At 34.8% G+C, this 17,500-nt stretch overlaps 1 protein-coding gene across 1 annotated transcript in view; it reads right to left on the reverse strand.

Moving 5' to 3' along the window:
- The window catches only part of LOC144968845 (uncharacterized), a 119,458-nt gene that overhangs the window by 12,302 nt on the left and 89,656 nt on the right, over positions 1 to 17,500 (reverse strand). Inside the window, exon 3 of the mRNA XM_078907594.1 lies at positions 3,609 to 5,564. Within this exon, the coding sequence (XP_078763720.1) occupies positions 3,609 to 5,222 (1,614 nt within the window). The 5' untranslated portion in view covers positions 5,223 to 5,564. The remainder of the gene's footprint in view (positions 1 to 3,608; positions 5,565 to 17,500) is intronic.

Consider the following 17,500-nt stretch of genomic DNA (forward strand, 5'->3'; position numbering starts at 1 on the left):
AGCAGGTAGGGATTGGGAATAAGCAGACTGATTTGATTTTGCATTATGGAATAAAGTTGGTATATTAAAGCATATCATTGCATAGCATAATCGGCTCGTCTTCTTATGCCTATTGGCCGGTCGCCGAGTCTGTTGGCTCTACTGGTCTTTTGACCAGGCCTACTCTAGTGACTTTCCCTGCTGACTACTGATCTTTTGATCAGATCTCATTTGGGAGGGAGGCTCAGTTATAATTAAAATTCTGCATAAAACTCTCTAGTCTGTTCTCAATGAGTCGATACTTGGAGCTTCCACAACTTGTGCTGGCAACCTGTTCCATCTCTCAGCCACACGCTGAGAGAAAAACCCTTGACGGAGACTCGTATTGCATCGTTGTTTCTCCAGTTTGTAACTGTGGCCCCTGGTACTTAACATATTGTCCCTTTTTAGTATAGGCCTACTATTGGCTAGCTTGTAAATACTGTGTGTATACTTATAATATTCATCCATATCCCCCCCCCCCCCTCAATCTTTTGTACACCATGCTTGAAATTTTCATCTTCTTGAGTCTATCTGCATACTCAAGGTATTTTAGATTTGTTATAACTTTGGATGCTCTTTGTAGTACACTTTCAATAAGCTGTTTATCTTTGTCCAAATATGATGAGGAGGCTATATTTCCAAATTCAAGGCGTGTATAGATTGTCGCTATGAAAAGCATCTTCATGGTTTGCGAATGAAGATGTACAAATGATCTGAGAAAAGCAGTCTGTTAGCCTTATTTACATGTTTCTCGACATGCTGGAGAAACTTTAAATTTGTGTCCACGTTTACACCTAAGTCCTCAGTCGCCTTTTACTCAACATAGTCTTTACTGTCATTTTTCTCATACTATAATTATATTGGCTTATATTATCAATATTTAAACAAAAAAAATCGTAGCCTATATTGCGCATTTGTTTATTAATCGGCATTGAGTCATTGAGTGATATTAGTCCCGTAGAGCAGGAGCTTATAAATGTGTTGCTGAGTTCAACGGACGATTGCTTGAAGCTCTCTGGATAATACATTTACCCATCACAATGTACCAGCCACTTCAGCACTAATAAATAGACAGAGAGGTTAGACCACCCCTCCCCCACACCAAAAAAACAAAAACAAAAACAAAAACAGAACAATTGCAAATGTATCTGGTAATCGATTACGGCCCCTTTACTTATGAGATGAGTGCTGCACAAACTGAGCTATAGGGATGAGTGAGTAATTATTGTTGAAACATTCATTTAGATATTGCTGTGAATCTATTGTTAAATTGAATTTATCAAACCTTAGAAGTCTCGGTAAATACATATACAATAAATATAATTTGTTCACATTTACATAGAAATGGTTTCACAGCGCTTAATGTCCTTTAGATTCTACCCCGCCTGATGGTCACACTGAATAAAGATTCAAAGAGCATGAGTCGTCTTGTTAGCATATAAGCATATTATTTATAAATATCACATAGCGCTATTATCCCTTTGTGCCGATTTATGACCTCAAATTCACTCACGTGTTGTAGAGTACCCGATAACTGCCAATGTGGGATATTCTAAAAATACAAAAACAATAAATGCTGAACAAGTAAATTACAATGTTACGAATGAAAACTTTGTTTCAAATGGCCGGCTGAGGGAATAAGCTATGTGAAGCGGCGTTATATAAAATTTCATATTTATTTCCTCATTTTGGTTGGTGCTGAAATGACCCAACGGTGTCGCAAGCGCCGCAAAAAAAAAAAAAAAAAAAAAAAAAAAAAAAAAAATAGAAAACTCATTTTGGTTACCGGGTCCATTAAATCAGACGGGAAATATAATGTGGTAGACTAGCGCCCTATCAAAAGGCAAGCAACTAATTTTTAAATAATACTAATTATTTAATCCTACAGAAACGGATGAGCAGTGAGTCATGAACCGTGTACACTCACCATGAGCACAGGCTCAATGCTTTCCGTCTTTGCGGTCTTAGAAAGATTATAGGCATCACCTGGCACGACCGAATCCAAAACAAAGACGTGCAAAGACACTGGCACTAGACCAGATCGTTTTCCAGGTTCAAGGATGTCTGCAAGAAAGATGTGAAACCCGGCAATATCCACCCCGCCGACCTTGAATCCATGGCTGCTGACCGATATGCTGGAGGCTTACAGTTACAGTGAAGATCAGCACAAATATGTCCGGGAGAAAAGAGGAACAGGAGGAGAAAAACGACGGAGATAATAGGAGGCAGCATCAGTGGCAGTACCTGGAGAAACCGACGTGGCCTTCACCTGCAACAATTACAACAGGATTTGCCGATAGGGATTCGGCTTGTTCAACCACTGCAGACGCTGATACTCAACCAGAGACTAACCTTTCCAGGCGCAAAGACTATCGTCTTCTGAGACAGACGGACGCTGACAACAGAAACTGAGGCAAACGTCGGCTTGACGGGTATTGATCCGAGGCGTAATTTAATCTATATTATATTTTCAGAGGGTTACGGAAGCCAATAATACAGAGATACGATACATGGTATACTGTATAGAGTGAGGAGGTCTATAATGGACCTTAAAACACTTTTATTCATTCTACCATTCCCAATAAGACATGATGAACTTTACAAAAACAATTGGTGACGTCAAATTGTCAACCGTTGAATATAACTTAATTGGAGCAGTCAATAAATAGCATCATTTAAATATTATTTTTATGTCTTTTAATTATAAACAATAAATCGAAAATCGTTTGAGGGGTAGAATAAAAGATTACTTGCACTCCTGTATTTTATAATTCAAACTTTCTTTCCATCGCACACTCGCAGCGACTCAGAACACGTCCGGATTTCAACAAGCAAGAGCTCAAGAATCCTATTATTGCACTCTTTTTGTCTTAAGAGTGACAAAATGCCATTTTATATTTTGGCCAAAACAACTTTCACATATAATGTCGACCGATTTTAATGACTCTCAGTTTGCTAAACAGTCTTAAACCAGAGACTTCAAAGACATGAAAGTCATCAAGGAGCTTTCCAAAACCAACGAATCAAAATCTTATATATTGTGTTTTGTATCTGTCCCATATTTAAATAATATTTTTAGTTAAAGGCCACTTTGTTAACTGATTTACTTTTGGGCATTGATTCCACTTCGGTGTCATAGGAAGATTCCAAATAATTTTATTCTAAAATATTTATTTACAACATATAAACAACAAATGTAGTGATTTACCATAATTCTCAGTAATATCAATACTGCGGGTATAGTTAAGTATGTTTTAAGAAAACAAGCGATGTGGCTTTTCCGCCTACTCACTCATGCCACCAATACGCTCATGGGCTTGCGTGATATAAATTGGATTGTGTTATCACTCATCCCGCACAAAATTATTCAATATCCTATCGCAAAACTTGTAGTCATGTTATGCGTTTAGGCAAAATACCCACAACATCCGCCAGCTAGATATAAGGTACAGATAACAAAACTATGTGTAATCTCGAACGTTTATAGTCTGATTGATGTAATTTTGTGAGAAGTGATCACCAAAATGATTGTCTAAAAACAATAACAAAAAGCTGAGTTACATCAATTTCGTTTTATCTATAGTTACCTGATACTCCGAATCCAAAGTCAAGTGGCTGGTGGCGGCTGCCATGGGAACCCTGGAAACAGACACGAGGCAACAATGAGACGGAGAACCTGGGGACGGATGAGGGTCACCCGCAAAACGCCCCCCACCTCCTCGATGGACGCGACAGTTGGCAAGGTCCTCAGTTGAAACACTCCGGCTTTGACTTTTGTGTTTTTTCCTGTTTGAGCCGCCCCTGCCGGCAGGATGCACGACGGATAAGTCGTTCAATGACTTTAACGATAACGAAAGCGTCCGACGTAAAGGTAAAGAAGTCTTACTACTGTTTCCTCCCCTTCCAGATTTGTTTCTATTTTTAGACGAAGAGGATGTTGAAGTGGATGAGGCGGATATGGGCTTCTTGGAAGAAGAGGAAGGGTTGGAGAGACTTCCGGTTTTACTTGTCGGAAGGTCAAGAGTTTTAAATGTAACGTCTCGGTTAAGAGTTCGTGACTTGTTGGTTGTCTGTGACGTAGTAGAAGAGTTGTATGATGTAGAGGGGTTTTGTTGTTCTACGCTTGGAGAGTTTACAATGCTGGTTGATGTTTGAGAAGGATGGAAGGATGCGTGTACTTCAGCACTGTGGAATGATAATTGATGAGAGGAACGATCCTGTGGACTGGATGAAAATGGAGCCGAAACAGGGGAGGGAATATATTGAAGGTTTAGTATTCCAGTTTCTACATTCGTGTCATTAGTGTCAATATCTGAAGGTGAAACTATGTCATCTTGTGGTATCTTTTGGTACCGGAGACCAAGTCTTTGGGGGAGGGATTTTCTCCGAGTTTTTTTCGTGTTTGAAAGGGACGACGATGACGATGATGATTGGTATGATGAAGACGAGGATGAAACTGCAATCGTGGAAGTTGCAGCAGCAGTTTCTCGGTGCGACACAGGGAAGTTTATGGATGATTTCCTGGTACGATGATTGTAAGATACGGAAGGCGCTGAGATTGATGAATATGATGGTATCTTCAACAACGGCAAAGCAGAAACAATACCCTCGTCGTTTTGACACTTTTCAGAGTTATTTGAAAGCTCACAGAAAGTTACATCATTATCTATATTGATTGTCTTGTTATCCCCTTCAAAAAAATTATCATGATTTTCTAGTGAAGACAAAACTAGACCTTCGCATTTCAAGGCATTTTGATTTCCGATAATTCCAATGTTTCCGGTTTCTTCATTTTGCTCACGTTTCGCATCCTCTAATTTTTTTCTCTCCTCACTCTTGATTTTATTTTCCTCTTCTACACTTATGCCGTTACCCCCTTTCTTGTCGTATTCTACAATCAATGATGCTTCCACACTAGCCGATTCTATTGAAGCTGCCGTATCGCTTGTCGCCAGCCGTTTTTGAGATAGTCTAAAGCCCGTCGTTTCTTCTTCCCTCCCAAGTTTCTGAGACTTTTCCTGATGCTGACGTTGCTGCTGCTGCTGTTGCTGGTGGCGGTCTTGCGTTAGAGGATTTGTGATGGATTTGTTGACTTCAGCGGTGGATGACTGATCGACGACGCCCACTTCAGCAAGCGTCACGACTTCCTGTCTGTCCGAGACGCTGCGGAGGTCTGTGCTATCGGCCTGGGGAATTGTCATGGCCACTCATTGGTCATAGTGAGAGGCCTGGGGTAGTAAATACAATTTGGAAAACGAATTTCATACTTTGAGACCAGAATTTTATACCATGCACAAATCAATCGACGAGGCGGCAAGTGATAGTTTGAATAGTTTTAGAAACAACTTTCTCGATGGCGTAGTGTGAGTAATCATGTTATACACTTAAATATCAAATTAAGAAATTTAGGAGCAGGCATACACACTTGTTCATATCTTTATTGTACCCTAAGACTCTTATGCAGAGGCTTAAGTAGACATAATCCTGTTAAAATTATTCCAATGATGCCAGAACGAGGGAAGTTATAATATGGTCTGATGAATCTGAAATGAAAATTGAATAAATGATAATATTAATAATGATGATGATGAGGATGATGATGATGATGATGATGATGATGATGATGATGATGATGATGATGATGATGATGATAATAATAATAATAACATTGATTATATGTTTATTGTATCACACACACAAAAAAAAAACAAATTAAAAAATAAACAAAACAAAAAAATAAGCAAACAATTCAGTTCTTTTGTTATCTGCTTTATTAATTACTTTTCAAAACTAAATAAGCGCGTTGATTTGACAGCCATGGCTAAAAGGCAAAAACTGTTTTTTCCTCACAATATGACCTCATCTTCAATATCACAAGCCTCATTAAGCTATGGCCGGGGAGACGCCACATAGCCGCTGGTCTAATGAGTCGTTACCCAAGGAGCCATTGGCCACCATTAGCACGGCCCTGGCCACACTCAGGGATCATTAGCCCGACGGAATAAGGGAATGGTCACGTTGTTGCCCTTAATGGTAAGGTGATTAGAGGGTTGTTGTTTGTTTTTAAAAACGAAGTTTTCTTATTAAGTCGTCATAATCATATTATTGATACAGAGGTTAATGAAGAAAATACTTGACGTTTTCTGATGTAAATTGATGAAACATACTTCTCTCGTTTTGGTCTGAAATTTTCTATTTTAATTATCTACGATTCCTAAATATAGACTTTGCATATTTGAGGTCCCAAGTTTTAGAATTTTTAACAAGTTAGCGGGTCACTTTAATTAATTCCTATTTTTTTTTCATTGAAAGGGATATCATTTCTTTATTATTAACCACAAGCACAGGACGTTTTCCTTGGAATGCAATGCACCACTCATTTGATGCTATATATAGAACCTTACTTCTTGCATAGGGAAAAAGACTAATTCAAATTTAAAGCAGCAGAGCCTAGGTCATTGCACGCTTAGGTCGGAAGCTCTTTTGTTCAAACCGCCCCCAGTAAACATTATAATGAGGAGTCCACTAGTGAGGCTACTGTCCAAGGCTGAATGGCTGTCTCTATTCTCACCCCCCCCCCCCCCCCCCCCGGCCGATTGGATTACCGAAAAAAAACGTCGCCGGCTTTTTGCGATTTGGATTTGATTGATTTTTTTTTAAGACAAGAAACTTAACAAATTACTGCATTACAACCTTTGGATTAAACATACAACAATTGTGGACTACTTTTTATACTATTATGAAGACTAGCATCCCGGGGGTGATAATAGTCACTTCGACTGTCCAATTACCTCCCCCCCCCCCCCCCCTTTCCAAAAATAAATCTACCATGCCCCCAAACCACCGAGCACACGATACCACTTGAGAAGTCATGAACCACATTTACTAATTAATTTATTTTCTTTTCAGTCTCAAATTTAAAGTATTGATCGATTAGGATAACCTTATCCTTTTCCAAACCTGAGACTTCTATAAATCTTTTACCTTTTTCAAAGCACAACTTCAATCTTGAGTGTCATTGAATGCCAACAACAAAGAGATAGATAGATACGTAGATAGATAAATAGAGAAATCGAGACAATATTATATATATATATATATATATATATATATATATATATATATATATAAGAGAGAGAGAAGAGAGAGAAGAGAGAGAGAGAGAGAGAGAGAGAGAGAGAAAGAGAGAGAGAGAGAGAGAGAGAGAGAGAGAGATCAAAACCAATGAAGAACGTATGAGTACGAAGGGATAAGGGGGGTGGGGGGGGGGTGGTATTGACACAATTTGAAAGCAGTAGCCTACTAGTTGTAACCTGATAAAATTGCACGACACCTACTCGATGGTTTCTATGACTTCTTAACTTAAAGATAAGGATAATCACGAACACATACTCACCACACACCGCTCTGTATCATTTCTCATCCTAACAAAATGAATCAATACAATCATATAAACCGTGGAGCAGGCTCTCAAACATTAAGATGAACATTTCAACAACGCATTTTCAAGGATTTATAATGCTCCTGCGCTTCATTTCGTATTACGTTAAGGTGTTTGGAAAAGTTAGTGGTTTTAAAAAAATCATTGCTTGCTAGCCCTGGAATAGGGCGTCAGTCTATCGCAAAGGACTTTTCACAAGATGTAGCCCCGGGGGGGGGGGGGGGGGGGCGAAGGACGGACAGGGGACAGAAAAACCCCCAAAAGAATTTGACGGCACGCGGAGTCGATAACAACTTCTTGGTTGTGAGGCAAGGGAAATTATGTGATTTATAATCATACCCTTTGAGATGAACTTATGCTTTAGCTGAGGCCAATATAGAGAATGCAGTTCCCTTAACAGTACCCTCACATTTCCCGAGGAAAAAATGATTAATTTTTATAAATTCTAGTTACTTTTACATAAAAATTAATTTTCAACCTTTTGATTAATGCATGCACAATACATAACCTGTTGTCTCAAATCAGTATTATCTTGGGTAGAGCAAAATGCCCAGAAGTGAATTTCAAGTTAAAATGATTAGAAATGTGACATTTTAGCTTTTTCCAATTAACAAGAAAAATGTCGGATAGACACATATTTCAAAAATTGGCCTGAAAATTTGTCATTCAAATATCGATCGATTTAAATGACCCTAATCTTGGCAAAAGTTCTCAAACCTGGGACCTCCGATCGGCATTCGAGGGACGAGTTTTCTGGCCAAATTTTAAATACTTGTTTTTCTAGAGCACAGCAATGAAGTGATTAAAGAAACTGTATTCATCCTCCACAATAAAGCCTATAAATCTAACTCAAGTCTCATCTCATTTACTATCAACTGAAAAGCAATTTTCAGCATCTAACCATCCCGACATAACACTGATATGAGACGGTGGGTCACATATAACATATACGTGTTTGGTCACATATTGTAAGAGTTCGTGGCAAAATAGCGTCCTATTTAAAGGATAGCAAGCAATTCAAACCTGAATAGATTCTAGTCTATGAGCATGCTATCTGAAAATAATGACTTTGCTTATATTATAATTTAGATTCACAATGAGTTGTTTCCATCAGGCAATGACAAACCGTTATTTGACTCGTCACGGTTTTAAAAAAATATCAGAGCAGTAATGTTTTCCTGTTTGGCAGACCAATTCTAATTTTGAAAATAAATCCAGGTTGCTGATTGGTCGGCTTAGCTTTCAGAAAGGACCAATTTATTTCTCCATGCCTGCTCAAAAGGTCTCCTGTCTCTGACAGAGTAAGTGACACACTAGGCAGTCTTTTGTTGCTTACTCCTAGACAAAGCATGTGATGCATGGTTTTGTCAGAGTTCGCAGGATCTAAATTAGACCCAGCTCCCAATCAATATAAGAATGAACGAAAGGGTATAAATAGCCTGGCATCTAATAATGGACTTTTAAAAATCTGTAATGTCGTGTCATGAGTTTGTTTGCATGTTATTTTTAGTTTCAAAAACGAGCATTAATGTATCATTGTCGATCACAATGCAGAGCTGGATATATCTAGATAAAAACGTATCTTTTGAATAAAGTTGGTCTGTAATAACATTCAGTGATTTATTTGAGATTTATTTTGTCATTTAAGAACTTTGAGATTTCATGGGAGCACAGAATTAAAATGAAAGCTCGATAGCTGATGAGATGATTCTACCATCTCTAGATAGAGCTGAAATACTCTGATAAAACATCTATTTCCTCATATTTAGCCAAAAATATTCTGCTTCTTGATTAATGAAATATCCAAAATCTTGTCAAATTTTTCAAACTCGTATCTGAAATCCTATAAGAAGTCTTGCGGAGACTCTTTGACGATTTGAGGATTATCTAGTTGATCAATATTCGAGCTGAAATTTTTCTTGTCAAATCTTTTAAAAAGTATTGCGTCAGTGTAGAGCAGTATGATCTCAAACATTATCTGACTCATTTTTGTCTGATATTTTCTTTACAATATTATAACAAAAAGAAACAGTTACGGAAAATATATAATAAAACAACAATGACACCGACGGCGAGAAAAATTAGAAAATTTCAAAAATATTTTAGGAACGTAACACATAGATAAATCTTAACCTTTTAGTAAAAAGCAAACAAACAAAAACACATATTATTGATGTGTTCTTTAGATAAGAAAATGCCATAACTTATTGTATCAAAAGATTTTGTCCTGAAGGGTCTCCATACCAATTAATATCTTAACAGTTTGGCATTGTAATTTCCATATAAGAACCCATTAGCTCTTCATCTGTACAGAATTCTGTCGATCACTCTTTGAATAAAGTAAACTGGAAATTATCTATCTGAGAGACCATCTCGGTCTTTTTTGTTTGACAATTTTTCCATTTTTTGATCTAATCTACATCCATATTGAGATTCTTTTCATCCATATCTATTTATTAGTGGCAAAAGAATACAGACCCACTGTACATTGACAAAACAATCTTTTCCATTTCGTACAGAAAACTTTTACTGTCCTACATGTTAAGTGTTGCTACTATATATCGATAGATGAAAATTACTTTTACCTTGTTGAAAAGTTTGAAACCTGAGACTTTGATAAGTTCGAAATCAACTTAATCTTTAGATTCATGAAGAAAGGCGATTTTAAAATGTTCATTATGTCAATGTTCGTTCTATTTAATCATAGAGCTAACAACATTATATTCCCGTGCCCCAGGCAGTTCCTATTATAATAGCTTTTAATTGAAGTAATTAATGTTTTGCTAAGGATCATTAGACGAACGGAGATAAATGGGTGAAAATTGAATTAATTCGTGATAAAAGCGTCATAGATTAGAAACTTAACTGTTAGTGTTTCAAAAAGTATTGAACAAAAGATTTAACAGATTAAAAAAAAGAACAAACTACGAACCAATATACAAAATAAAAACAAAACAAAAAAACTAAACAAACAATAACAAACAAGAAACAAAACCAAAACAAAATAATATCAATTGACATTACATTGCAAAAAAAACCTTGTCATTACTATGCTCCTCCTCCTCCTCCTCCTCCTCCTCCTCCTCCTCCACCTCCTCCTCCTCAACATCATCATCATCATCATCATCATCATCATCATCATCATCATCATCATCATTGTCATCATGAGATAGAAGTATCCGTTTTAGGGTTCTTTTAATCACATCTAGGTCTTCATAAAAATATGATCATAAAAACAAAAAAATCATTGTTTTCCAATATATTTTCAAAATGTGTGCCCTACCACCCCGATCTGGTAGTGTGTTAAGGTAAAAATATGCTGAAAGTTGAATTTTAAGTTTTAAAAAAAGGTTTCATTTACAAGACTGAGGATTATTGTATTCTGAGAAACTACATACGTTATTATTGACCCTTGGCACACTCTGACAGAAAACCACATAGACCTGAGCGGCCCCATTCCCCATATCTGTGCCTTTTTAAATGTCAGAAATTAAATATAGAAAACGGTAGGGGCTGCCTGAAGTCTGTGGTCGTGTAGATACTAACGAAAGACTGGACGTTTTATTCATGAATACTGCAACCACGATTGGGTACAGACGATACACGTTATTTTGAATTTTAAAGTATTTATTTTCCACGCTAATTTGTGTACTGTTGTGCTGACGAAGGATTTGTAACCGAAACGTCCACTGTCTGTATTGTTCCCATACGAAGCCTCTCCATTTTCAAACTAAATGTACTCATTTGTTTGTCTGATAGTCCAAAGTCTTATGGGATTGTTTCAATCTACCACAAGAATTATTCATTGCAACAATGTTTTAACAAGACAAAAAATTGCGTTTGATTATCGGACCTCCTACTATGTGCACCTCGGTCGGAGCCGAATGTACACATCTTGTTACATATTTCATTTTACGTCGTTTTATTCTCCCCCTCCCCCCCCCCTCCCTCTATAACAATCAAGGAATCAATTGAGTATCAGCAATAGAAAAAAGAAAAAAAAGAAGAAAAGAGGACACTTACAGCATCAATAATGCTATCAAGAACGACAACAACAGCGACAACAACAACAAAAACAACAACAACAACATATGTAACAGGAGCAGCAAAGAACACTGAAAATTTTATCAATCCCATCGTCTACTTTATCCCCCCCCCCCCCCCCCCCAACCCCCTCGAAAATCAAACATCAGTCACCAACAATTTAACTGTTTATTTGGACTCAATGATTGCAACCCGTTTCTAAGTTCGCCCGTCTCATTTATTTTTCATTAAAAGAAAACTTCAAAATAGTCAACAACAAGTATCAAATACAACAAAGATTTTACCCTGGGTGACTTTATCTGGCTACAGTGGGATTTTGACAGTTTCTGTTACGTCAAAATAAAACTCCATTTTAAATTCATCTCAACGAAATCTATCAATCATATTGGAGAGAACAAGATTGAAAAATGTCTGTCGCGTTGTTGCCTCTATTTCTTTTTCTTTTTTTTTTTGTTTTGTTTGCGTCTGTGAATTAATGTTCATTTCTTTTTTTTTTAATAGTTTATTTTGATTTGAGTGTGTTTTACTTTAATGCTGATTTTATCCTCCGTTCATATACTCACAAGACTGATAACCAAATAGAAATTATGATTTATCCTTATTGTTATAATATAGATTATTTTGGTTTAGTTTAAGAGTAATAATAATAATAGTAATAATAATAATAAATAATAATAATAATAATAATAATAATAATAATAATAATAATAATAATAATAATAATAATAATAATAATAAGAAGAAGAAGAAGAAGAAGAAGAAGAAGAAGAAGAAGAAGAAGAAGAAGAAAAAGAAGAAGAAGAAGAAAAAGAAGAAGAAGAAGAATAAAAATGATGATGATAATAATAGTAGTAATAATGATAATAATAATGATAATAATAATGATGACGATGATAATAATGATAATAATAATAATATATAATAATAATAATAATAATAATAATAATAATATAATAATAATGATAATAATAATAATAATGATAATAATAATAATGATGACGATGATAATAATGATAATAATAATGATAATAATAATAATAATAATAATAATAATAATAATAATAATAATAATAATAATAATAATAATAATAATAATAAGAGAAGAAGAAGAAGAAGAAGAAGAAGAAGAAGAAGAAGAAGAAGAAGAAGAAGAAGAAGAAAAGAAGAAGAAGAAGAAAAAGAAAGAAGAAGAAGAAATAAAAATGATGATGATAATAATAGTAGTAATAATGATAATAATAATGATAATAATAATGATGACGATGATAAATAATATAATAATAATAATAATAATAATAATAATAATATAATAATAATAATAATAATAATAATGATAATAATAATAATAATGATAATAATAATAATGATGACGATGATGATAATGATAATAATAATGATAATAATATAATAATAATAATAATAATAATAATAATAATAATAATAATAATAATAATTATTATATTATTATATTATTATTATTATTATTATTATTATTATTATTATTATTATTAATTATTATTATTATTATTATATATTATTATTATTATTATTATTATTATTATTATATATTATTATTATTATTATTATTATTATTATCATCATCATCATCATCATTATTATTATTATTATTATTATTATTATTATTATTATTATTATTATTATATCTACAATAATAACAATATAGTTACGTATTCAATCTAATTTTTAAAAAGAATACAATCTGGGTTACTCTCTCTCTCTCTCTCTCTCTCTCTCACTCTCTCCCTCTTTTTCTTTCTTCTATCTCCTTCTCTCTCTCTCTCTCCCTCTCTCTCTCTCTCTCTCTCTCTCTCTCTCTCTCTCCCCTTCCTCTCCCTCCCTTATCCCCTTGATTAAACAGAATGATCAGAATGCCGTTATTTTAATTTCACTTTTACTTCCTCCTCGGTGTACTTGATCTTTGCCGTCTTTAGGATTAGGCGTTTCATTTCCGGTCAGAATCAAGACTCATTTCTTATAAGAGATCCTTATCTAGTTAATACTATTATAATCGAATTATGTTGAAGCCTGAAGAAATGTGATCGGTGTGTTCAATTTGATATTATGTAAGTGTGAGGCTTTGTGTTCTATGGGTATCATCATCATAGCTTGTCGCTCCAACACCGAACCCACTCCACAGCATCTGTGGAGCAGACTCTTAGGTCATGGTCAGTGCAACTGGGCCCATCATGGCATTCTCTAAGGATGTGCTCAGCGACTTCTTAGACGATGGATGTGCTCCTGGGTTCGAATCCTGCTGCGGTACAAAGCTGAGTACTTGGAAAAGGCTCATAATTCACATTCCCTTATCATACTCAGATGTAAAATGAGTGCTTAGCCGTCAACAGCGTTGCCTATGTCGAAAAAAAAATGAAATAGCGCCATTCAGGCTTCATGTCATATCTTAAATGTTAAGTATTTCTCCTGACTTGGGAACCTTTGGAAAGCATTTGAACACTTTTAGTGGTTATTGTAAATTGCCCTCCATAACAGGCAACGTTTTTTTTTTCACGGACTTTTCAATGGGTTGTTTTTTTAATTTTTTTCCAGACAGCATTATGGAACGAGATTTCCATTTTACACAGCACACTGTTAGTAGTCCTTTTTGAACTGAAACTCTAACAATATTCATCCCTGCTTCTGGGTTCCTCTCTCTCTCTCTCTCTCTCTCTCTCTCTCTCTCTCTCTCTCTCCCTCTCTCTCTCTCACTCTCCCTCTCTTTCTTTCTTCTAGCTCCTTCTCTTCCCCCCTCTCTCCCTCCCTTATCCCCTTGATTAAACAGAATGCCGTTATTTTAATTTCACTTTTATTTCCTCCTCGGTGTACTTAATCTTTGCCGTGTTTAGGATTAGGCGTTTCATTTCCGGTCAGAATCAAGACTTATTTCATATAAGAGTTCCTTATCTAGTTAATACTATTATAATCGAATTATGATGAAGCCTGAAGAATTGTGATCGGTGGGTTCAATTTGATATATATACTTATAGATGGAAAGAATGTGACATCACTCAGGTCTTTGTTATTGTTTTTTGCCATCCGAGTTTATGAGTAATGCTCACTGAACTGTTTTAACCCGACTATAAACGTTCACGGATACACACAGTTTTTGTGTGTTGGTCCGTTATACTTCCGGATGGCAATGTTATGAGCTTCTTAGCCATGCGCATACTATCTATAGATGGAAAGAATGTGACATCACTCAGCTCTTTGTTATTGTTTTCAGACAGCCATTTTAATTATTAGTTCTCATTATATGCTTTCAATCAGACTATAAACGTTTAAGGTTACACATAGGTTTGGATGTTGATAAGTTACATGAGGCTGGCTGAGGTTGTGCTAAGGTTAGCTAAAGGCACAGCATCCATCTAAGCCGCCAAGGACACACCGTCAAGGCAAATGCTTTACTATCTTTCTCACCCATCTGGCCACTGACCCCGCTAAACATCGTCCGACTTTGAAATTTGTAACGAAACATGACCTCCTACCACTCGGCCAAAGACACCGTTTATAGAATATTGGATATTGAGTCTACAGAAAAAAATCCCAATCTAAAGGTTGCCTCAATATTACAAAAGCAATAATAGTCATTGTAAGGGCGGTATCAGACTTGCCAGGGGCGATTACTCTGGTCAAGCTGCAACTTATAGATCAAACCAGGGAAGACAACTCTCTCCAACAACACTAACACGCACATTCATTCACTTCCAGTTCCGGAAATCTGAAGAAAAAAAAAAAAAAAAGGGGGGGGGGGGGGGGGGGGGGGGGGGGGGCGCAAATTCGTTTCTATTTCCACACGAAATTCACCCTGCACGAATTCTATCTAATTCTAGATTTGTTTGCTGGGTTCGGCTTGATCAGAGGTTGAATATCGACTTTGCACTCAGTATTTATGATTTTTCCAAGCAGACTAACTTAATTATCCCAGCTTACTTCATTTCCCGATCATTCCATCTCCTCTCCGACTTGCCTTTCACATTCTAGCCATATTATCATATCCGGTTTAAGTAAATCCCTTATTTTTTTTCCTTTTCATCCAATTCTCTGCCTCTCCTATGCTAGATAAAATCGCTAATTCTCCATCCCCCACCTCTATCAATCAATCTATCTATCTATCTCTCTCGCTCTCTCTCTCTCTCTCTCTCTCTCTCTCTCTCTCTCTCTCTCTCTCTCTCTCTCTCTAGATTATGGTAAGAGTATCGCTTTTATTTAACAAACACTCAAACACAAAGGCACAAAAAATCAAATTGAGGGCCGCAAATACACATAAACAAACAAAATACAAACACCCCCCCCCACACACACACACATGCTCTCTCTCTCATACACACACCTATATACATTCTCAAAAAGAAGTCTCCATTTCACTCTCACTTCATCCTCTCTTTATTCTCATTTTCATTCTCACATTTCTTTTGATCCCATCTAATTTAACTTTTTACAATTTTGTTTCTCCCTCCACCTCTTTCTTATTCTTCTTTATTTATTTATTTATCTATCTAACCATCTATCTATCTAGCTATCTATCTATCTATCTATCTATCTATCTATCTATCTATCTATCTATCTATCTATCTATCTATCTATCTCTCTATCTATCTATCTATCTATCTATCTCTCTATCTATCTATCTATCTATCTATCTATCTATCTATCTTCTATCTATCTATCTATCTATCTATCTATCTATCTATCTATCTATCTATCTATATAATAATAATAATAATAATAATAATAATAATAATAATAATAATAATAATAATAATAATAATAATAATAATAATAATAATAATAATAATAATAATAATAATAATAATAATAATAATAATAATAAAAACAACAACAACAACAATAATGATAATAATAATAATAATAATAATAATAATAATAATAATAATAATAATAATAATAATAATATATTACTACTACTAATAATAATAATGTACTTTATTCATCCAAAAGGAAATTTTTTGTACAGACGTTTACATAAACATAATATACGTAAATATAATGTGGTAAAGTAAAATTTGGTAATAGGTTATATATAGTGTAATAATATTGTAGGCTGTAAGAATAATTAGATAGTGTAAATTAAGGGACATACAGATTATAAAAGTGTAAAGATATAAATATCTAGAAAAGGTATGTTGATGTCAACATATAAGAAAAAAAGATCAGTAAAAAGCTAAGAATTAGTTACAGTATAATACTATTATAAATTGACTGAGAAAAATTACATAGTATAAATTACATGGCACGTAATGAAGAATAAAAAGATCAATAGAAAAGTTGTAGTAATCGATTTATAAATTGATGTTTAAAAATGGTGGATATGGAGTAATTTTAAAGAAAAGGTTTCAAAGTTAAAACAGACGTAGACCAAAATTTATAAATTATTTTCCTTATTAAAAATTCTGCAACTGTAAGGTAAAAAGGATCGGAGGTGTCTTTCACTTTTTGTTCGTATAGACAACAATCGGTCACTTCTGTTCGACTTAGTGATCTGAAGATTTAAAGGGTGTGTTGGATTATCTAAAATATTACTAATTTTTCTTAAGCAGTATTCTGAATATAAATCATTAAAAGACATGGATCCTGTAGTAAATTTATTAGCTCTTTTAATAATCCTGTCAAAGTTAGCTTTTGCTGAGCTAAGACAATCCCCCCCCCCTCATGCAGTAATACAAAAAACCAAAACACTTTCTTACAGATCTATAAAATAGCGTACAAAGTGTTTTGTCAATGTTAAGTTGGGACAATTTCCGTAAAGTTCTTTGATTAATCTTACTATTGATATAACTGTAATGTACCACCGTAATTTGTTGTCCATGGTGACTCCTAGATATTTGTATTCTACTACCTGCTCTACTTTTTCATTTTTAATAGTAATATGGTCTTTTGTATTCTTATCTTTTCTAAAATCTATATTTAATTCTTTGGTCTTACTAACATTCAATTCAAGGTGGTTATTGTCGCACC

The sequence above is a fragment of the Berghia stephanieae genome, chromosome 3 (genome assembly GCF_034508935.2).
Source record: "Berghia stephanieae isolate SIO BIC M18660-M18661 chromosome 3, UCSD_Bste_1.3, whole genome shotgun sequence".
Taxonomy (NCBI): domain Eukaryota; kingdom Metazoa; phylum Mollusca; class Gastropoda; order Nudibranchia; family Aeolidiidae; genus Berghia; species Berghia stephanieae.